This window comes from Ixodes scapularis, unplaced genomic scaffold (assembly GCF_016920785.2).
Source record: "Ixodes scapularis isolate PalLabHiFi unplaced genomic scaffold, ASM1692078v2 PGA_scaffold13__105_contigs__length_92229423, whole genome shotgun sequence".
In the NCBI taxonomy this organism is placed as follows: domain Eukaryota; kingdom Metazoa; phylum Arthropoda; class Arachnida; order Ixodida; family Ixodidae; genus Ixodes; species Ixodes scapularis.
The window spans coordinates 13632282-13655726 of record NW_024609839.1 but is presented as its reverse complement, the minus strand read 5'-3'; the positions used below and the strand labels follow the sequence as shown (position 1 = coordinate 13655726).

At 48.7% G+C, this 23445-nt stretch overlaps 1 protein-coding gene across 4 annotated transcripts; it reads right to left on the bottom strand.

Moving 5' to 3' along the window:
- Window positions 1–1979: 1979 nt before the first annotated feature.
- LOC115319602 (G2/mitotic-specific cyclin-A-like) lies at window positions 1980–21799 on the bottom strand. Of its 4 annotated transcripts, none has more exons than XM_042289821.1 (8): window positions 21558–21638; window positions 20313–20458; window positions 19199–19270; window positions 17409–17632; window positions 14086–14287; window positions 11966–12079; window positions 6607–6740; window positions 2270–2470 (listed from the first exon to the last, which is right to left on the bottom strand). In XM_042289821.1, exons 1-8 carry the CDS (start codon window positions 21574–21576, stop codon window positions 2422–2424), a joined length of 960 nt encoding a protein of 319 aa, XP_042145755.1. In that variant the 5' UTR covers window positions 21577–21638; the 3' UTR covers window positions 2270–2421. The 4 variants fall into 4 exon arrangements, with proteins under 4 accessions (XP_042145757.1, XP_042145756.1, XP_042145755.1 ...); XM_042289820.1 differs by having other exon boundaries at window positions 20313–20491; window positions 21558–21592; XM_042289823.1 differs by lacking the exon at window positions 19199–19270 and having other exon boundaries at window positions 1980–2470; window positions 21558–21799.
- Window positions 21800–23445: the final 1646 nt, after the last annotated feature.

The following is a 23445-nucleotide window of genomic DNA, read 5'->3' as shown; positions in this document are numbered from 1 at the left end:
CACCATTGTTTCATTTATAAATTCCTAGTTCTAATAAAGTGCGACAGTCATATATTTGTCCTGAGAAGTAGCCTGAAACTTCATCGCAAGAATATTCGCAGAGGACAATGTCAGACACAAAAGATTAATAGTCGGCGGGGAAGTTAAGTATGCGCCGGTTAACGGCACCAGTGTGTCGCAACCGTAGCATCAAGCTTTGTTCCAACCGGTAGAAGTCCAGTTGAGGGGGTCCCGAGGCGCAGTACAACTTACGAGAGAAGTTAATTCCGCGTCATTCTCCCTTAACCCGCGACCACGGCTCTCATCATCTCTGCTAAAGAATCATGCAGAGCGGCCTCGGAGTCTGGCTCGGCCCGAAGCCCGTTCACGTCTCACCGCTTCCCACAATTCGTCGGCAGTGGCGCGGTAGAGGGGACGCAGTGACATGGCTACCTTGATGCGCCTCCAAACGTGTTCGATGATATTCAGATCGGCACCTTTAGGCGGCCAAGGCAGCTCCGTCAGGCAGCGCTCCTCTAGAAGATACGAGCGTGACAATGGATTTTACACTTCGGCGCTTTCTTGAAAGACACTGAAATGCATGTTAGCTGGAAACACTGGGCTGTACGGCAAACGCATCGTGATCGTGGTTCTATTGGCGAATATTTTATTTAGCAGACGGCCGGAAGAGCGCAGCGGCGCAGTGAGCGCAGTGAGAATTTATCTCAACCTCAGGGTGCGGCGCGTGTTTGGGGAGCGATGCGACAGGCGACGCAGGTAGTACCGTGCACAGGCCGGAGCGCTGTTTCAGCTCATATTGTCCGCGATAGTACCTGGCATGACAAGGCACTAGTCGTGCGCAGTGCACCCGACGCTATCTAATAAATACCGCCGACATCCATCAAACTATGTTCTTGTTGCTCTGCACACGATCAATGATACACTGTCGAGTTATCTGAAGCAGGACTAAGATTTGGAAAGGTTGAGCAGATGACAGAGATTGGCATGTTGTTTGTGTAATTTTCTGAAGAGTTACTCACACCGGCAGATTCTGTCTTATTATTCCTGGAAAACCTTAAAGTTGCTTTACAAGACACTTCAGACAAGCTTCAAAGTTTTGCCTTGTGTCAAGCAATGGCTGCCGGTGCTGTCACCGTCTGGCTCCCAATACGCGATCCAGCCTACGAGTGACCACAACACACGTTACTACTTCAAGGCATTATATTGAAATATTGTTTTTCGAAAACAGGGAAAGATGTACACAAGATGCATGCCCGAAGGGTGACAAGTCAATAACAAGTCTCAATGGAGTTACGACCCACAAATACCAATTTCTTTGAGAGACCGAGAGGGCGAAGAGTCCTGCTCATGAGCCCCTTGCAGATGACTATACTAAATAAGAGGCAAGAGGGGTTTCCGCATAATTTGCTTGGGACTTCAAATGACACTTTCTTTCATGGTTACTTTTTTTTACAGTTTTGCTTCGTTTTTTTTTTTTTTTTTGCGCTTCTCTCAGGTGTGTGTGGGATGCGGTCTCGCCAAGACTTCCCAACCTGCATGACTTTCACGCATCTGCCCTTCCGCATTTGCGGAATTTCATGCCATATCCTCTTTTAACTGTGCACCGGTCAATAAGCCTACCATTGCTACTAGGCGTTACATCTCGTCTCCTCCACTCCCCGTATCCCCATGAACATCTTAGCTTAAAACACCCCAGAATCAAAAATGACATTTTCACTCGGGTTGAAGCATTCGGGCCGATCGCAAACCGAGTCACTAGTTTTGTTTAGTTCAGGTCACCGGAGTATACGTTGCCCGGAAACATTTTGCATTTCCCGCCGTAGACGGGTTTACGGCACAATGGTAGTTTAGCCCCATGTCAGAGTACAAACATCTTCGTCCGAATTGAGAGTTAAAAGCATACCTATTTTCTAAGCCTCGCGAAAACCACAGACTTGCACACTTTCCTGAACCAATCGCATTCATTCAAAACAAACCAATGCAGACCAACGAAATCTGGTTCAGTACATTTATTGGACAGGACACATACTGGCTTAAAAAGAATACTTTGTTCGACACTTATGTACAGGGCTTAAAAGTGGAGTCGGTTTGTTAAAATAAAAAAAGTAAGGATGCGGCGATTGGGTAAAAATAGCACCCTTTCATACACAGTGGAAATGTCTCTGAATGATGCATCCGAATCATATCTGCCTTGTAAATGAGCATCTCAGAGACAGACCATGAAAATTAAAAACTGAAGTTGGGGGGGGGGGGGGGGGGGGGGGGCGGGGCGAGTAAAAGCAGCGAGATGCGCTCTATGCTTGCTCATTTTAATGCGAACTGCAGACAAGGCTACAAGCCACCAGGATCAATCTCAAGCGAGCCAAAAAACGTTCGCCGTGCTGAGTTTGAAGGGCAGTGGTGGTGACGCGGAGTCATCCGCTACAAGGGCAGCGTGCACGCAGGCTTCATATTCGCGACGTAGTGAAACCTGGTGTGGAGGAAAAACAAAAGGCGGTGTGAGCGACAAGAACTCTAGCAGCACACTTTGTTCTGCGATTCCTTAGGACGTCTTAATGTTTTGGGGATGTCCTGTGGAGGAAATCCCCAGAACGTTAGGACATCCAAGGGACGTTCACTGAACTAAGCGCCGAAATCACAACCCTCGCCCCAATCGAGGTGCCCCTCCACTTCCTCGAGGCAGGCGCGAGGGCCGGCGCCGGCCCATCGCAAGGACGAATAGGCGACCTAGGCTGCTTATTCAGCCTCTCGCTTTCCTCGAGGAAGTGAAGGGGTACCTAGATTGGAGCAAGATTTGTGCATTCGGCGGTAAGCGTGCTAGTACTTGGGAAGGCAGGCAGCACCAAAACGGTGTAGGTCTAAGTAGGGCTCCATATTTCTAAGGCAGATTTTGTTTATACTCCATTTTAGAACTGCTCAAACTCTCGACTGTTCCACGTAGGTTGAACTGGTATGAAGCGTATACTCCCGTTATTAAAACACAAATGAAAGATTACTCTCGGATGGGGATGGAACAAGGAACAAGCCATTCCCAGCCAGACACCACATCGACCGAGCTACACAGAGCGGGTGAACGGGGCGGCTAGATGCACTGGCACGCTGGCGCCATTAAGGAGGCAGCTCCAGAGCTGCAATTCACTAGAGCGAAGGTTTTGTGGTATTTGCAACGTCATATGTATGTTAATACCAATGGGATATAATCGTTCGTAACACCTCCAAAAGATTTTCGAGCCAAGTGAGAAAAAATGGTGCATGAATAAAAAAAAAATTTAACTTTATGCAAACGGCAAGCATTCCGCAGCTACTCAAAGGACGGCACTGGCGTGTTCACTTGTCGGAACAGATCCCGAGAGCTGTCACTCGTCCGTAAGCAGTGCAAGCCAACCTTAACAGCTTGTTTATAAAGCCATATTTACACCAGCTCAGCTACGCTGACAAAGACCAGACAAAGAATGTGTCCAGCTAGCATACACAAACAGTGCAGTTGTGCTAGCCCAGGAGAAGTCGTGAAGCCGAGAACATGAACGCGGGCAAACCGCTAAGCTGTACGGACCACCTGCGGACTACGTTCAGCGAGTCTTGAAGTCCAAACGGGCGCCTCATCATTTGAACTGTCGTCTGCTCTCTCAAACGTTCCTGCTTGTTGTCTGCTGCATTAACAGGCCCTGCCTGACGGATCACTCCAATGACATGCACAAGCAATGCATTTTTGAAGCAGGAGGAAACAATGTGCAACGAGAAGCGGCAATTTACCAAAAGGAAAGAAGAGGCACCTGCATTCCTAGTCACTGCCATGCCGTTCACACAATCGGGCACCTTGGAAGCTACAGTAGGATCATTATTTCACGCTCCAGGAAGCCCCGAATTTCTCTCGAGTTATCATAAATTCATTTAAATACGATGCAAGATAACATTACAATTTGGTGTATGAATGGCTAGACATACAATGCAAATATTTTATGATTTCCTCCACATGGGCCTATAATCATAAGCAGGTATGCCATGCATAAAACATCGGTGAAACATAACACAAGTTATTTGACCCCTCAAAAATGTTTATTGTGGACTGTTTAGACAGCACGTGACACCTTAAAACAAAATTAAGTTTGTTCATCTAGCAAAAAAGGTGTCTGTTGTGGACTGTCAGGTAGGCACGCACGAGCGGTAAAAACAGGCGCTGCACTGCAATTTACATGGCAACTTGCGCGCACGCCGTAGCTATGGCACGGCGCCCCGTCACAGCGTTCGTGCATGTTGCTATTGAAACTGCTGCACTTTCATTGCTCATGCGTCCCCTGCTTTAGCCCCATTGAGCATGCTTCTTAACGAGCACCGGAGCACTGCGGAAAAGCAACACCCGCAGATACAAGCTTTGCAGGTGCTGGTTCTGCGCAAGGCACCGATGCTTGGACAGAAGCACTCAATGTGGGCAGCGAGAAAAAAAATACTGAAATGCACGTCGTTATAAGTAAATGGCTTATGAAATTTGATTAAAAAATTGCATGAAACAGAGTAAAACAACCGAAATTTTTAAATTTAGTTCAAACTAACCAGAAGTATGGCATATCCGAGTTTGAACTGTTGCGAACCTACTGTATGTCACTGCACTCTCTCCAAGTGTCCACACTAATGGCAAATTCGGGTGGTCAATTGCCGGCAAGACCGAGCCGGTGATACCGACAACAACAAACGTGCCGGCGGTACATTACGTGACCCTCAGCAACTGAACATGGAACGCCAGACGGTGGCAGTTTACTTCGGCGCTTGACCGCAAGACACCGCGAGCGAGGCTGCTACTGCCGCGTCACCCGTGTCCCAATGGCTTGGACTGGCTCGAGTATCGGCTGCTCATGTGACTTCCCATCAAAGACAGGGACAAGCTGACGTAAAGACTGGTGCAACTCGGGGCCAGTATTTACGTCAACTTTTTGTCCCTGTCCCTTTTTCGGCGCTTGTCTACGACCTTGAACCAACCAACTCAAATTGCCACATAGAGACTTCGGATCAGAATTGTTCTTTTGCTTAGTTTTTCTCACTGACCCCTCCCATTTCGGAGGTGATGACACCGGATACAGTCTGGCGCCCGCCTGCCTGGCCGCTTGGGCGAGAAAATCGCCGGAAAGGTTTCGGTGCTTGCCGGAGGAGAATGACCACCTGAACTGTGCGCACCAGCCAGAAACTGGCAATGCAAACACCATACTTGCCAACCTGTGGACTTTCAAATTCGTAAAACTCCCGCAGCCGCGGGGGAAGTTTTTAGAGGCAGGCACTTATCTCTGGTGTTTATGCGAAGCGATGTGCAACTTAATGTCAGCCTTGCCACCGCGCGAAACGCTGACATCACACGTGCACGTGTGACAGAATGCAAACTTCTCTCCCTTCTTTGACGGCACGAAGCACGGGAATTCTAACATGTAGGATTTCAGGAACACTCGAAAGTACCTCTTTTGAGGTTTGGAGTTCGCCATTGCGCTGCGAAGCCAGCGCGACTAGGGAAATGCTATAAATATAAGTGCAAAAAAGGCACCGCTCTGCTTGCCACGAAATTGGCCAAAACAGCGAGGCACAACACGTCAAACCAACGTGCGGCGCCAAACACATGAACAAAGGCTTTGGGCTTTGGATTGGTTTTGGATCCGTGGCTACTGGATAGACAAATAGTAAAAACCACGACGCTGCCGTGGATGGTACCTATCGCCCTCTCGTAGATGTGCAATATACCGCAATTTTTACAAAAAAAATTAAAAAGAATTATCACATTTTTTTTTTAAATTTGACGCAACATTTATAAAATTTTAAAGTTAGTCCCAATTCAGAAATTTCTCAAAAAATTCGGAAGAATTGGCAGGTAGGAAACACTATTGCCAGTTTTCTGGAAAAATAAATTGCCGACGATTGACCACCCGAATTCGACATAGATAAAAGTATGGCAACGCCTGGCACTATCACCATACAGCTGCTGCGAAAAGCCAAAGGAACGATAGTTCTTGAAGAATGTGGCATTTGGTTATCTCGCATCAGGGGGGCTAGCAGAGTGCAGCGGTTTTAAGTTTGCTTGAACACCGAGTAATATGCCTCTTCACTGCCACAAATACCATAAAAGGGTTCCCCTAAATAAACTTTCAAAAACTTTCAGCCTTTCCACTCTGGTGAACAAGGAAGACCAGCAAAGCTGTACCTCAAGGATGACACTGGAAAGGCTGGAAAGGTTGCCGCCATTGCTCATAGATGACGGTAGTTGGGGACACTAGCCCTTAACAGCTCCCTGTAAAACTACAAGGGACTTGGGAGTTCCCAAAGGAAGTAGAACCGCATCGTTCTGAACGCAATGGTACTACCAGTGATTATACTGCATGACAGCAACAATGCCACCTCCGATGTTCTCACCAATGTCTTCCCATTTTTGCAAAGGATGTTTGACACCATGCCCGAAGTACCGTCAATCATCGCTGCTTTCTCGAAACAAGCGGCCAGACAAGGCCAAGATATCAAGTTTTAAATCGATGTTCCCCACATGGTCATTTTTGTCACAGGAGTCTTGACAATGAAATTCAAGGGCTCACAAGGGAGCACAGAACAAAAAGGCATGCAGTGCAGTAGACTCACTTGGAGGACAGGAACTTCTTCTGGATGGCCTGCTGTGCTTGTGTGCCAGCATTGCAGAAGCTGCTGTGCAGGCTGTGGATGCACTCCTTGAAGTCCTCCACGTTATAGCCAGGGTAGAGGACCAGGTCCGAGGACTGCACGCAATGAGGAGGAAAAGACGTATGGATTGCGGAAGTTAAAGGGGCACTCCTGCGTTTTTTTCATAGTCCCTGATTTGCCTCAAAATTGACTCAACTCTGAGCATATGTTAACCGTAGCCATCTGTTATTCTTCTATCCCCTCTGCCGCCTCCGCTCAGTTCTTTCCTTCCGAATTGCTCCCCGCAACCCGAGTTCTCTAGAGCCAACGAGCCCTCGCCGTTCAAACCCACCGTCAATTCTTCTCGCCCTCAGTTCTACCCATCGCCCAAATGTAAACACATGCCAAGTCGAGTGCTCGCAAGCCCCGGCTGCCGACTTCTGCATACTGTACTGCATTTTATTTGATTGTAGGTCGACTTGTAGAACCAAAGCATTCCACAGCCGACAAAAATGAATAAATTGCGACATCAAGAACACTTCTGCTCGATTTCAGCCGGTTGAATCTGTAGCATTGCGAAATTCTGGACGTTCATTTTACAACTTTTCCTCTTCATTATTGCACGAAAAAGTATTATTTATTTCCATTCGCGAACCAGCTTGAATGTTCGGCGGTGAACGGACGCGCCTGAATCACAAGGGTGACGGCACTTGACGCAAGAGCCCCTTCGGAACGACCATGGAACAGCTTCACTCCCCCGCTTTTCGCAGAATGCACGGTCGCACATCGTTTGATCGAAAGTCGAGGTCATGGAAGCTTGCTGGAAAGCCAAACAAGTTTCTACCGACACTTGTGATCCAGGCACCTTCGGTTTTCGGTGCTCATTTACGGCCCATACTTCACACGAAAGCGACCGAAAACAGCGCTGCTGGACGTAAGTTCGACCCGTCAAAACGGGCGGTGCTCCAGCAGCGTCTGCAACGGCAGAGGGGCTTAATCATGGCAACAAACTGAGTGGCTTCCGAGGGCCAGAGTCTGGATAGGTCCAGATGCTTTCCAAAATTAGAGGTCAAGCTTGTAACGTACGTCGCAGAAGCGCGCGATCGGCTGCTGCCCGTGACGGGCGATGCGATCACAGAGGAAGCGCGAAAGATGCGGTCATTTGCTAAGTGCGAGAGTTTCTAGGACGATGCCGACGAATCAGTGTCTAGTAGCAGACAAAGAGTAAGAAGGACAGGGGGCAGCTTCAGTTGTTCCGCCTCCAGCTTTTATAACTCTGCGGCATCTCGTGCGCCTCGCATGTGCGTGAGCGACCAAAGCACGGCAGAAGGCATCGAATGCATGCTGGAGGCCGAGGTTTTGAGAGACGCCCTGCCGTTCTCACATGCTTGCCATAGAATGTGCCTCTAAACTATCATCTTTCTTTACTGCTGCTGTGGATTTTTTTACGGGGGGGGGGGGGGGGGGTCACTTACAATTGTGTGAATACAGTATTTATACTCCCTGCTCGTCTGTAATGTGAAACTGAAAAGCACAGGTATATTTGAATGTTGTGTCTGACCTAACCTTCATTTACTCATTTCACAATAACTATTTTGACTTTTGCGATACAAAAAAGTATACCAGAGGGGGTAAAAGACCGGCGATTCAAAGAACTGAGTTAGCTCGGGTGGCTGAAAAAAATGTTGTGGGAGTAGCCCTTTAAGCACAACAGACTTCAATGGCTTTTATGCCCAAACTATGGCTCATGAAGGCCTGCATAAAAAGTCACAAGCGCGCCGCTTGCCCGCTGCGCAATCGGTCAAGTGGGCAAGGAACCGCCCACCTAAACTAGAGTAACACAACATGCAAAACAAACACTGGCATGGAACGTCACAGCTGGAGCATTAAAAAGGCAGTCCTGCTCTCAGTACAATGAAGAACTAACTACTGTACGAGGGCGGCAGGGTATCTATGCTCACTGAGGTTCTCATTTTAACATGACCTACAAGAGCCGAACCACCCATAACACAATTTTAATGCGAAAGCATTAACTGGACCCATGGAGCGAACCACAGCCATCAGCATTGAAGCCGCGCCAAACGGCACCTTCCCCCGTCCAAATGTCGTCTGTAGCAGAAATCTGGTGGCCCATTGGCTGGCACATGTCATAGTTCCAAGGAACGAGGCTCCCATTGGCTCTCGTGCGGCGTAGTTCCCCTGGACGCCACCAGAGAAGTCCTCTCCATGGTGGCGCAGCGCACGCAGCAACTTGGCAAGGTGCGGCAGTGCAAGCCTGACCGCAGAGCCCGTCCGGGCAAACTCAAGAAAGGGTGCACGGACGAGCTCAGCGCGGCACGGGCACTTCACGAGAGCGCGTGCTTTGCTGTCGCCAAGCGAAATCTGGCCGTCCACGCCATGACGCCGCAGACGAACTTAGGGAACGGAAGGTCGACATTCATGCTTTCGTATCCACAACTCATAAGTGCGTAGGTGTCCTCGAAATATATTGGCTGGAAATTCGTTTTCTCTCCGCCCAAAAACAGCCGGTTTCAGTGGCGCTCACTCTTTTCTCTGGTCACGTGGCGTTCAAACTACAGTAATCCTTAGCTATAATAAAGTCAAGGGGACAGCAAAAAAAATTTGATATGGTGGTAATTCGATAAAAGCGAGAGAGGCAAAAAAAATAGTGCCAACACCTTGAAGGTGGATGGTAAGACTACGGTAGACTCTGACCGTAGCTTTAATCAAACCCACCTTGGTTATGAACATCTTGCAGCCGATTTGTCGAGTAAAAGAATAACTAAATGGAAGTTTGCAGATGATTTCATCCTGGCACGAGTTCTCCTCGAATTGCTCCAGGCATTGCAAGAACACTGTCACCGCCACCGCACTCCGCTTTGTTTCGAAGTAGCCATAAGGTGTTTCGCATCTCCACAGTCGTCGGAGTTTCCCGAGTGCCTCTTCAACGTCACTTTGTGTTTGCCCCGGGCGCACGCAAAGTCTACGATCGCAGCATCTGTTGCAGGACCTACAACGGGAACGTCCGCATCGACAAGCACGAACCAATGAAAGTTACCCTCAAGAGCTTTACAAATGTTTTTTAGGGATGCCGCGAACCTCCCAAAGTTCCAGTTCTAAAGGTTTCGAAATGTTCAAACCTCTCTTAGATCAGAATTCGAAAAGTTTGCAACATAACTCTGCTAAGGTTCAATGTTTCGAATAATTCGAAAATGTTAAGCTTTCTGAAACTTACGAATCCGAAGACATCAAATATTCTTATAGATAGTTAGAAAAATTTGAATATTGAACATTGAATTGAACACTGAAAGGTTAAAAAGTTGAAATTTAAATTCCAAGCCTGAATTTCATGGAAATTCAGGCTTCGAAACTGCGGAAATCAAATTCCACAGTTTCAAACTAAGTTTTCTTGAATTCATATGAAACAAAACGCTAAATGTGCTACCAATTTTACTGAAAACGTTGCCCATTTTTCTTAGGCCGTGAATATACACCTTTCTTCTTCGTGCTGTGCTACTGACGGTACTACCTCTATTACTCGTTATTTGTCGTAACTTACGAAACACGCGTTGAACTGGTTGGTAGTCTCCCGACACCATATTAAACCGCCTGGCAAAAAATAAAAGTAATTTTGCGGAGGTGCCATTGTCTCTTGAAATGCCGACGTACAACCTCGGTTTACTGCAGGGAAGACAATCCTCTTAGCTTTCCCCTTTCCTAAGCTGCGAGAAGAGCCAAGTTGGGGCGAGGCAAGAACTGGAGAGCATATAGGAAAGGAGGACAGCAAACATGGAAAGCGCGAAGTCGGCCTTTAAAGGAGCTGTGCAACAATTTCAGGGCTTTGGTTAAATAATTGTGAAAGTTGATGCCTGACACTTCTGCAGTAAACTACAGAAAACTGATTTTGACTGGATACCCTAGTTTTTATTTTTAAAAAAAATGAAAAATATCCAGGTTTTTGCCGCCTCTCAACTCGTACATCGTCTTCCGGGTCACGTCCGCAGTGACGTCACTTGACTTGAGTAGGCGCGGGGTTCCGGAATGCTGCTCGCTGATGGCTCTTTAGAGCCATCAGCGAGCAGCGAGAACTTATCCGCTCGCGACCACGTGACCACGTGCTGGCGGGCGCCCCGCGAAATATACGGTGAAAGGAGGAAAGTCTCATCCGGGTCCGGCCATACCCGTCCTTGCCCGTCCGGCGCTGTCCCCCTCCCGCTCCGGCTTCTGGTGGCTATTCGCGGTTTTGTGGACCTAGGATAGATAACGCCACTAAAACTCCGTATAATAAAAGTCTTGTCGATGATACCAGGGTTTTTACGCATTTATATATATTTTGGAACGACAAGATTTATAGAAAAGTTACCTTTTATAGAGTAGGTATTCGCACAACTTGCTATCTTTTTTACAACAACCCAAGTGACGTCACGCTGCTTGTTTCTCATGGCCGCCGCTCGTGGCTGCAGGTCGGGAAATATTCCAAGTTTTGCCTCGCTATTACGCGGCGGAATCGGAACATTTCGATGAAAGGGGTGTGTTTCCTGCCTTTTGTGACACAGTGAACAATATCAAAAGCAGAAAATGCCAGTTCTTTTAACGTTAAAATCGTTGCACAGCTCCTTTAAAGGGATACTGAACCGAAATTTCGAACTTACAAAACAAGGCTGGACAGATAGGCGGGACGATGCAAAACCCAAAAACATCACTCATACAGCGATATCTCTAACGGATCGCCATATTTTTAGAAGAGAAGCGCCCGACTAAACCCGGCCGACGAGGCCGTCAAGGCAAGGCACGTCACGATTCTTATTCCCTCTCCTCCTCACTACGTCCCGTGTCGAGCTGGTGAACCGAAGCGAGGAGGAGAGAAGCGAGGCCGCTCCCCCTCATTCTCAAATTCTCCCGGAGGACAGTGATGTCAGAGGCCTCGCTTGATCGCGCCCTTCTTTTCGAAAAGTGCGGCCATCCGTTTGAGATATCGATGTACGAGCAATGTTTCGGAGTTCGTAGAGTCCCATTCAACGCTTCTAGAGCCTTATTTTGCGAAATTCAAATTTCGATTCAGTATCCCTTTAAAGGGGTATTCACACGAGGGAGAAATCCCGGGGATTTCTCCCCGGCACGCGCATTCCACGACGAAAACGTCAGGCTTTGCGATGTGCAAAAGCCTCGCGTTTTTATCTCGTAATGCGCGCGTGCCGGGGAGAAATCCCCGGGATTTCTCCCTCGAGTGAATACCCCTAAAGTGGTGGGGGATTGTTAGCACCGCTACTTCTGTAGCTACATCCTCATTGCCGTTCACCACGGGAATAAAAACGCTAACCGATTGATAAGTCAGACTCACCCACGGGTATCGGTTGAGTGTGTGGTTTGCCAGGCACAAGGACGCACCGGCAACGATGCTGGGCAGGTACTGAAGGTACGGGTCGTCCTCCAGGAACGTCAGCTCGCACAGATACTGGAAGAAATGCCGCGCTATACTCGAGTGGCAACTGGTTTAAAAGCACACAGAAGACACTTCAAAACTTCTCATAATTAACACGCTTGATGGAAAGGGTAGATGCCCCTTTAGGCCAGTGTTGTGGACCAAGCACTCTCTTCCCCGCCGAAATTCCGGGGATTTAGTTTATTCCTTTCAACTCCCAGGAGTGGAGACACGGAGCCCATTCTCACTCCTGAAATGGCTGAACTGCTACACTCCTCCGATTCCTAAACGACGAAAATGGCTTTTCGCAGCTCCATGGCATTGCCGGCAAAATCTACATAAAATCTACGTCATAAAATGCGTAGCAGACAACTGCATAGACCGGCAAAATGCGTCCACAAAACAGTGATGTGAAGAGCACGTTATGCAAAGCACAACCTCTTGCGGTCCCTTACCGTGCAAGAGCACCCCCGGCGCCATCTGTCGGGCAGCTGTGGAACTCTTGCGATTTCTGAACATTCCCATTTTTTTTAATTCACATCATTCTTTTGCTATGCAGAGCGCAAGTTGGTTTGCTTCTTTGCAGGGGTGTCAATAATGTGAGAACGATGATTTCTTATTGGCTAATGCAGAAATATAGTGGGTAGACCTCAAGGCACCTAGCATTAGGCCTAGCCACTATTCTTTCCATCAAAGCCAATCAGAGCCCGGCGTCGTTCTGACGTCACCACAAATCCTCTGCGAAAAGCCGACTTTCTCTCCGTACTGGCTTGAAAACCTTACCGTAAAGTTCTGTGAGAACCCCCCCCCCCCCCCCCCCGATAGATCGCCCATCCCATTTTTCTGGGTAAATATCTGCAACATAAAAATTCCGAAACATCGCCCATCCCCGATTCCTGTCAGACGTCACGCAATGTCAGACAGGAATCGCATCAACCGCGTAATTTGTTGCACCAGCGAGATTATAGCGGTTTATAGTTTGTGTGACACGCGACTTTATAGCGGGTTCCCGCGTTTTTGTCCGCGAAGTTTTGTTGTGGCGTCCCCAAAGATAGCCCGCCCCTGTTTTTCACCATTAATCTCTTCATTTTGTGTGGGCGTTCTTTCGGAACTTTACGGTAATGTCATAAACGACCGTTTCAATAAATTAAACACCGCAAATACTGCAAAACCTTCGCTGCAGTGAAATGCAGTTCCAAAGTTGTCTCATAGGTGGTGCCAGTATTTTCTTGTCTTAAAGGGGCACTCCCGTGCTTTTCGTAGACGCTTGTTTTTAATGGCCTATTGTTCAATAAAGATGACCAGTTCTAGATGGCAAGATGTCATAGTAAACTACCAGCAAAAAATACACCACGACTACTTCCTCTTCGGGGAGTAGGGAGGGAGGGGCATCTTCCGGTCTCCACCCCCTCCATAAAATTGGACCAATGAAAAGAGGGAGTTACGTGAAATCACAAATATCTGTAATAGTGCTCTTTAAGTGCATCAAGCACTATATTTCGACAAGAAATAAATCACTGGGTGCCCGATCCGGGTGACTTGGTTTATGGGCCACATTGGCAAAACGAGCTGCAAGGAGGTGACATAAGCGTCGATCGTCTGCAAACGTCTCCGCCTTTCCTCCTCGCCACCCGCAAACACAGCGCGCCTGCAACCGATCATCACAGGAGGTGTTCACCATTGAATTGTAAACGCTACCCATGGTTTAAGATGGATCCTCTCTTCAATCTAGGCTCTAGTGAAAATGCCAACCGACGGAGCCCCCAGTGTCTGCTTTAAGGCGCAGAAAAAAGTGTGTGTCACAGTCTTCGGTTAGATTTTTAATACGAAAATCTGTCACCCACGAGCGTAATTTCGGGTCTTTTTAGGATGACTTGGGCACGCATATTGAGTCGTCGTCATCAACAATCTTAGAACCCATTCGAGTTCCCCATTAGGATATCGTGCAAGGTCGTAATTTATCAAGTCGCAAGCGGTCGCAAGAGTGCGCACCGGCCTTTGGTTACAAAGGCGGCACCTAATCAAAGAAAGCCTCTCACGTGAGCCAGGTGCTTGACGGTGTCCGGGGCCTTGCCGACTTTCGCGAAGCGGAGCAGGAAGTAGTAGATGGTGGGGGCCGCCATGTCGAACGAAAGCACCTTGAGCACCAGCTGTTCCATCCGGAGCACCTGCTGCTTCGTGTACGTGTCGTCCGTGAAGACAAACTCCGACACCTTCGGCGGGTAGATCTCCTCAAACTTCCTGCAGCGCCGCGTCAGACGCACCGATTGGTCTACAGACAAATGGCGCATTTACTAAGGGTAAGAGAGAAACGAGAGCAGTCTTCTGGCCGTACGAGCTAGTCGTGCCAAAACTGCTCGTTCGGAAGAGCTTCTGTACGCCACCGTCTGGCAAAACCCAAACACAACAAATGGTGTGAACTCTGCTATGGGTTCGTCGAATGCAGCTCGTCTAGGAGGAGGTGCCGAATAAGTCACGAAAGGCTTAAAGGCTCCTACACACGACTGCAGCCGCTTGAGTCTCGTTGAGGCTGCTTGAGTTGAGCTGTTGCTATGGTGACCCCTACGATGAGCCAATGGGCAACGCAACGCAGTCGATGGAACTGCGTGGACGAGCTTTAACGCTTCGAGTGCCACGCCCGAATAGAGCAGGGTGCGCTTCCATATCGTGTCTGGGTTTGCTGCCTGCCCCATTCAACCGGGCAGTCTATTTTTTTTTTCAACGTGTAGCAGTATGCAAGGGCAAGCGATGAAATCAATGTTTTATTGTGCAGTGTCACTTTTTGTAGGCGCATAATTTATTTTGTTTAGGAAACTTCCGTTTCGGTATCGTCCTCTTGCTTTGTTACAGAATGGTAGATCTGTAGGTCAACCTCGCACTTCGAGGACGCCGAGATCTAGAAATTGCCGACAAACTATATTCGACGACTGCGAGATTGCATCTTAACGAGTTCATTTATGATAGTGATCAAGGGTTCCCCTGACACTCGAGCATGCTAACTATTACCGTTTGTGATAAGAACAGATATGGAGTAAAGGAAGTCTTAGATAAGGCTTTAGTCAGAGTAGGTTTCATGTGCAATCCGTACTGAAATTATTGAAAAGTGAATCATAGTGCCACACTCCACTGGAATAAATCCTCTCTCCCTTTTACACTTGGTAGTTTGTTTAGCCTGTAAATATAATTTATTTAAAATACAAGCAAGAAACAGCATATCCACTAACACGTCTACCAAGAGAAATCTGTCCCGTAAGTTTAATGAACCTACCAAACTCGAGACATATCCTAAACTGCAAAGACAACCACACAAAAATATTATAAAAGCCTACACTTGAGCTTTAAAGGTGGCACTGCCCTTAGTGGCATAGGAATCGGAGTTGATCAGTTTGCTGCTCTTTCGATCTACAGCTGCACGGGGACTACCGTGCCTCCCGTATTTATACGAATGCATATACAATAAACAATTGATTTCATCGCGGGCTCAATATTTCGCGATTTAGGTCAAAGCTGAAGTTTTGGAATATTTTGCGGGTTTAAACTTCGCGATGCGGTGGGATGATTCTCAATATAGAATCCAATGCGTTTACATTTTATCGAAATTGTTCGCGGGAGCCATTTTTCCCGAATTGTAAGCGATTCGCAAAAATCAGGTCCTCGCAAAAATTAAGTTGTTTACAGGGGTGGCCAGGCTGACCCGGCCTAGAAGCCGCAAACAAAACCACGAAACTTCCAAGAGCCGTGGGGGGGGGGGGGGGGGGGGGGGCGGGAGGGGGGGGGCACACCTTTCGTTGAGAGCAATAAACGAAACTCGAAAACTACTTTCAATCTATCCGAGTTAAAAGCAGATAAGACTACCAAACCGCAATCTGTCTTTTGATTTAAAACTCGTTCCATTTGCTTGGGGAAGTGTGTGTGTGTGTGTGTGGGGGGGGGGGGGGTGTAGGAGAGGGAGCCGCGAGCCGCACTCTACTATCCGAAGAGACGCATGCTGCTCAGTAGCCGCAGCTTGGCCACCCCTGGTATACCCTAGTAAAAAAATCATTTGTATGAGAAATATCTTGTGTCCAATAAACACATATGAATCATACAAGATATATAAGAACATATAAGAACATATAGGAACCATATAAGAGTTATATGAGGACTATATAAGAATTATATAAGATATATAGGAACCCCATAAGAAACTTATAAGAAACTTCCCGCTAGAGTTTTATATGCTGCTTGTATGTTCTCATATATCTTATATAGTTCTTATATAGCTTTTATATGGTTCTTATACGGTTCTTATATGTTCTTATATATCTTGTATGATTCATATGTGTTTATTGGACACAGAAATTTCCCATATAAATGAGAATTTTCAATGAGGTAGACCCTTGTTTTTTTCTCCCCTTTTCTCTGCTTTTTTTTTCGTTGAGATTAATTTGCAATTAGGACAAAGCTCAACCTGTAATAAATAGGAGCATAATTTGTATGCCCATCGCGTTAGGCCAGGCGCTGCCCCACAACAGCCGCTGCTCGTAGCAATTTTGGTGCAAAGCGGTGAAGCTCGACGTGCGCACACTGATGAAAGGCAGTGAAGGCTGACGCAAGCGTCGCAAGTGCCACGGGACGGAGGCATGTGGCACACACGATAACTGAGTGCTCTTATCAGGAGTACGAGTAGCTGCAATCAACTATCTTAATATTTTGCAAAAGGTTTCTCGGGACTCGGTCTCCGACATCGACTGGAAATTTAGACGTCGTCGATTAACCAGCCAATGCATCAAGCGGCCAGAGCAGTCGATGCCCAGCACTAACGGCTCTGCCCAGTTAAATTGCCGCTTCAAAGCGCAACATCGTGGAGTTCATCATCTTATTGTACCCGTGCTTTCATCGGCTAAACCAGTCAAGTGCAATAAATAGCCCCGTGACGTGCCACTTGTAATACGAGTGTTTTTAGGTGCGGGTGTTCCAGCCTTCGCCAGTGCTCTGACATAAGACGAGGCAAACTATACGATCTGTAGAGACGCCGTGAAACTCATTTGTTAAATTTTTCTTTCCCTCTACTTCCCCAAATATTAAAGTGGACCAATAATAAACCATTAATTTTTTTTCTGATTAAGGCCCATCTAGGCACATGTGAGGCACTAGTCTTAGCAAAAGTGGCATTCTGACGCAAGAAGTACCAGGATTCATAATGCAATTTGGCGCAGCACTTCCATCACCAATGCTTGGGGCACATAAATTGGGCTTGTGCCATAAAAGCTGCCCTAATCATAAAAAAAGAAAGAACATGGATCAGTGTTGGGTGTAATCAAGATCGGAGCACGAGCGTGACGTAACAACCTTCGCTCTCACGCACGAAGAGTCCACTCACGCAGCGATGTAGAGGGCGGCTGTGCCGACGAGCTGCAGCTTGTTGCGGATCACCAACATCGCGGAGAGGAAGCGGTCCACGTAGGTGACGCCGAGGAAGAGAGTCTCCGGGTGCAGGCGATACTTCTCGGCCACCTCCACCAGCCAGTCGACGAGGATGGCGCGCATCGAGGACGTGATGTCCGGCTGCTTGCTCATGTAAGTCGGCTTCGGGGTCAGCTTCTCCTTCGCGCACCCGGGGAGAGAAAAAGAAAGCCGTGAGAGACGCACGCGAGAAGGCCTGATTGAGGTCCTCCACCCTTTGCAGTTCTCGTACAGTGCCGACTAGCAGCCGACCGTGGCAGCTCCCACTCGCTGGCCCGGGGTGACATTCTTAAAATTTTTTCTACAATTTACGAGGCATTGAAAATGACGGCTCAGAGTTCCGACACTTTGAAGGACTTGTGGGAAGCCTGCACGATGGACAGTTTCATTCAAGTGCTCAAACGCGTCGTTGACGGTTAACCGAGGTTTCGTCGGAAGTTGCGGAGCAGCTTAAGCGGTTCCGCGACTGAGCGAGACGATGTTGCCCGAGCCTCTCGACGCCGAATCTAAGGTTCGCGGAGTCCCAATCCGAGTGGTAGCTATGGTCAACTGCTCTTGTGCTTTGCGAAACAATCGGGGAATGCGGCGTCACTAGTCTGGATTCCCAAACTGCCTTTCAGGGGAGATGGCGGGTTCGTCCAAGACTCTCCAAACTCCCGAATTTCTTCGAACGTCCGCACCTTTAAGAGAAGTGTTTCCTCGGTTTAAGTGCCACTTTAGCAGATCTAAGCCTTCTCTCAATGCTTAACTACAAGCTATAAACTTCCTGCACATCTTGTGAGCAACGGGGGCTCCTTAAAGGGATACTTCAACGAAATTTGAAATATTCCCGTCGTGTTCAAAAATAGGTGTAATTTGATCCACAATATCCGTAAATGACAAGCGCACGTTTGTATTTTGAGCCTAGTGGCTGTATTTTTCGTTATAAAGGGCCCACTCTGACAAGCGCTCGGATAAGGCCCAGCGGAGACCACGTGATATCCGACGCAATCGTTCCAGCCACCGAAGCGGCTGCTTTTGTACGAATTTTGAGTGACGGGTTAATCTTCTGTAATCTTGTAGGCGGACAATAGGGACTTCTGCGACACACAAAAGGCATTCTCAGGAAGAGGGGAGTTCCTCGTTGCCCCCTTCTCTCGTCGTGGCCGGACGCCAGACAACCTCCGTCACTAGCTGTCAAGGTTCCTAGACGGGCGTTACAAGCGAGGCGTTAGAGACATCCAGCAGGTGCTCTTTGCTAATCACTTAATTCGTTTTAAAATTCCTTTTCGTGACTTTTTTAACAAGATATTGGTATGTTTGATGTGATGCTGCTCCTTTGAACACATATACACCAAAAAAAGGGCACCGAAATTTCGTTGTAGTATCCCTTTAACCTCCTCACTGGGGCATCTAAAAAATCCTGTTACCTTATCAGTCTGACATTTTTCGCAGAATAAATGTCCAGTTTTAAATAAACCTCTGGGCAAGCCCACTGGGGCAAGCGCAAGCGGACAAAGTAGTCTTGGTGCCAGAGTTTCGAGAGGCAAGAATTCGGGTTCCACCAAGACTAGTTTTCAAGCGGAGTCGCGAGCAATGTGTGCTGCACCAGACGCTCATTGTTTGCAGTCACTCGGAGAAAGGGAAGCACAAATTCCCAGAACGATGCCGATCGAGGTGGAGAATCCTCGGGTTTCACGGAATCGGTGAATTCCCCCGAAAACTCACGGCTTCCACTGTTCCCAGGTTGGTAGATGACCAGTTTACTGCATCAATCTCCAGATTGGGGTTTCCTCGAGTCTGGAACGTTCCCCGGAGCGGTTCGCTGGTGAATGCGGGTATTTCTCCCGGCGGGAGATCATCTGGCGACGTGACTGGCTCAGAGAACGGAGAGTGCCTGTACTCCATGCCACTAGTTGCGTGCAGTGCAGGCAAAGGCAACGCCAAGCAAAGAGAAAGAGCGAGCACTAGGAAGGCGAGGGGAGAAAGGCAGAGCGCTACGAACCTTTGAAAAGAAAGGTTTCTCTCCTCGTCCCCAGCCTTCCTAGTGCTAGTGCTTGTGCAACGTCTTACTTTCTGTCCATGTCTCGTGGCACTTCTGTCAAAAGGAACGACATACCAACTAGCCCATCTCTCACTGTTGATACTATTTATGGCAGCCATTTGCCAATCTCACAGCCACCTATGCTGCCCTGCAGAGTCGAGGCTGGCGCATCTTCCACAGTGCTCGCACACAGTAAAAGCCATTCGCTCGAGCGCTATATCGTCTAAAAAAGAAAAAACAGAAATGAGATAATAAAGGAAGAAGATGATGAAAGTCGTACAACTGAATCGGCGTTCCTTCATCTTACATTACATTACACCTCATTTATGTTTACAACGCGTTTAGACGGTCGTCTTTGCGCGAGGGCGCTTGAACACGAGATGCAAGACAAAGCCGTGCACTCTCGCAGCAGTGCCGAGCTGCAGCACAACACAAGAGACGCTAGCCTGGACAACATAGCAGAAAACAGTAAACGTCGAGTTTTTCTTGTAGGTACCTCGTCCCCACGAAGCCAGTCATGCGACAGTAGAACCTCCGGCAGAGATACCCACACTCACTAGCAAACCGACCCCGGTCGAGAAAGCGGCCCATTCGGCGGCTCTTCACGCCAGCCGCGGCGAAGCCGTTCCAAAACGAAGCAGCGGCACCGTCCCGCAAGGCCGCAGTCACACTGCCCGTACAACGGGCAAGAGGTATGCTGCGTGCATGGAGCAAGTCTACTTCATACATATGTATGCTTCCAACACGTCCTTTTGCTAGACATATCAGCAGCGGCGTGAACAAAAGAAGCCCACCCACCTCCTGCTGCCTGAGGTGGGTGTAGATGTCCTGGGCGTACTCCGAGCTGGCCTCCAGGTCCCGGATCTCCATGTAGGACATGGGCTCCAGGGTGTGCAGGGACGCGTCCAGGACCATGGGGGAGTCTGGGCCCCAGGGTCCACGATCTGCAGGGTTCCCCGGTTGGGGAGAGGGGAAGACTGCGGGGGGTCCGCTCGTCGGTGCAACCAAAGTACCGCCCCAACACGTGTTGACAGGAGCGCCCGGCCTCCTGTTTCGCCCACGCATTACACCATCTTCAGAGCGGCGACGAAGCGAGTCGCAGGAGCCGTCGAGTAAAGGTCGATACGGGCTTTTGAATTTCAGTGTGACAAACTACACCGCGACTCCTCGAGTAAGCCTCGCCTGCCCTAGTCTGTCGCGTTCTATGCAAATGTCCGAACAGGTGTGCATCAGGTAGGAGGCTCTCTGGCACTTGTCAATGCGTAAAAACTGCACACGTGAGGTAACAAGGCTGTTTTTACTTTAAAGGTGCACTAAAGACGTTTCTGAGATCGTCTGTGTTCAGGGGCGGATTTAGAGGGGGAAGGGGGGGGGGGGGTCCGGATGCCCTGACCCCCCCCCCCCTCCCTTGATTTCTGAATATGTAAAATTTATGGCGTGAAACAAGGAAAAGGGGGTTCCGAAACATATGGTACGCTGACCAACACCTAACCCCCCCTCAGGAAATTCCCGTATCCGCCCGCCTGTTCTTGTTGGTAACTCATTGTGCAGGATCTTAGCACCACACAAATTAAAAAGTAGGCTCGAGCGACGTCCATTTTCCTACTAAAAATGTGATTGAAGTTAGTGACATGCCCCTTTCTGAGCGGAAAGCTCTGGAGCACAGAATCCAGCGGAGCCGTGACAACGGGCACACGGCCTGGCTGGCACTCGCTCATTGTCACGCGGCTGCCTCCGCTGGATTCCGTGTTCCAGAGTTTTCCACTCAGAAAGGGGCATGTCACTAACTTCAATCACATTTTTAGGAGGAAAATGTGACGTCGCACGAGCATATTTTTTTAATTTCTCTGGTGCTACGATCCCGTAGTAGGAGTTGTCACCAAGAACAGACGATCTCAGGAACGTCTTTAGGGCAGCTTTAATACGGAAGCTCCCTATGACATGAGCCAATGGGGCTAACCACACCGCAATAAGTGAAATGATGTGTAGGAGTCGTGAAAAAAGCCGCAACGCCGACAGTATGCGACGGGAAAGCAGACTCACCCGCGGCCTCGCACTCCATTCCACAGTCTGGAGAGTCTGAGCAGACATCGCCGGACGCCCCCCGGTCATCGGAATGCGGAGCCTTCTCGTCGTCCTCGTCGGAAGCAACGGCGGGGACAGCCGCTTTGACGTCGACTTGCGACCCCCGTGCGCCAGACGACTCTGCGTAGATCTCGAAGCTCGGTGGAGCACGGCACAAACTGGATCCTCTGCAGCTCAGTCTGGCCGACCGCCGGGCGTTGGATTGCTGCGTTCGAACGTTGTTGCCACCGTCGATTCAATCGATCGACAAAGCGACCGAAGAAGGGCACCGTATACCCCGGACTGGAGTCGCTTTAGAGCCACGCGGAGAGTCGGGCGCCCTTCGTTAATCCGGAACGCATTTTAAAAGAGGCAGAGGAAGAGATTGGTGCAGCCGTTCTGGAACGGTGGCTAACTTTCCTGGGCTACCGTTCCGCCACGTTTGGTGGGAACGCCGCAAGGGATCACCTGGGCATGCGACTTCTCGGTGTCTCGCAACACGGAATGAGTGTAGTCGTGTCGTAAACAATCAAAAGCTCCAGTTGTCCCGACTCCAGCACGACTGCCTTACCTTCGACAACTCGTACACCTGTAGCACGCGTGCACAGCCACGCAGAAGGCATGAAGCACGTGTTCGAAGACTGGCAATTCAAAGACACGCCGTTTTTTATCTGCCAGCGACTGCAGCGACGTTGGGGATTGAGTCGCGGTGCAATGTGGCACCACGACTCGACTTCTCGACGTGGTGCTGCCCAGATTCGCATATGTATTACCAAGACATTCTGTGTACGGGATGTCTGGGCGGCAGATCAGAGAAGCTCCTTAATTATTGCAAGGAGCATAGACCAGAGCCAAGGAGGTTGGCTGCCAAGGAGGTTATAAGTACTAGGAGGGGGCACGTTGCAATATTGGTGAAGCCTAGTCATAAAAAGTTCAAACGATGTGGCCAATTTGATCGTAGATCCCTCTGGAAATTGGTACGAGTGGCATATCACGTGTGAGATCGTTGATTGTAGAAGGATTCCTTGCAGGCTTGTGCACGCTCCGTCCAGTAAGTTTTATGAAATCGAAGGCTAGACGAAGGCTAGTTATGGTCACGTGGTCATATTGGGCTTAAGTGAGGAGAGTAAGGAGGAAAGTGAGAAAGAGGCGTCAAGGGAGCATGGCTTGTGGAGGCTACGCGGTCATGCCCTCTCTTACCCTTCTATCCTCCTTGTTGGCTGCTCTTAGGGAGCAGCCATCGGGTTTAGACACTCAGCATGGGCATCGCGAGAGCGACCATGTTTCAAGAGCAGCGAAACACATGCATCTCAACACCATCGGTGGTTTCAAAATGCCCGCATTGCGCCATTGGAGTAGGCAAGCTTTGTCAGAGAACAAAGACCCAACCTCCCACGGACTGTGGACCACTCCACAGTAGCCCTAGCGAACCTTTTCGTTCATTTAACACTCAAATGCCCACATTACGTTATGAACAGTCAGAAATCGCAGGCTGTTTAGAGTGTGTAAATATTTTGCATAACCCCCCTTTCCCCACCGGATTTAAAGGTGCACTAGAGACGTTTCTGAGATTGTCTGTTCTTGGTGATAACTCCTACGATAACTTAGCATCCCAGAAATCGAAAAATTATGCTCCTGCAAAGTCCATTTCCCTACTAAAAATGCTATCGAAATTCGTGCCACTCGCTTTTCTGGACAGAACAATCTGGAGCACATAATTCAGCAGAGGCGCCAGCCAATCGCAAGCAAAGGCGCCACCAGCACCTCCGCTGAATTCTGTGCTCCAGATTTTGCCGCTCAAAAAGGGGGGTGGCACAAACTTCGATCACATTTTTAGCAGGGAAATAGACATCGCACAAGCATAATT

Excerpts from the sequence above, each read along its gene's own strand:
- LOC115319602 (XM_042289820.1), bottom strand. Across the intron at positions 17,633-19,198 it reads ACCTGGGAACAGTGGAAGCC|GAGAAGCTGACCCCGAAGCC; the intron begins GTGAGTTTTCGG and ends GGGTGCGCGAAG. Across the intron at positions 12,080-14,085 it reads CCGTCAAGCACCTGGCTCAC|TATCTGTGCGAGCTGACGTT; the intron begins GTGAGAGGCTTT and ends CATTTCTTCCAG.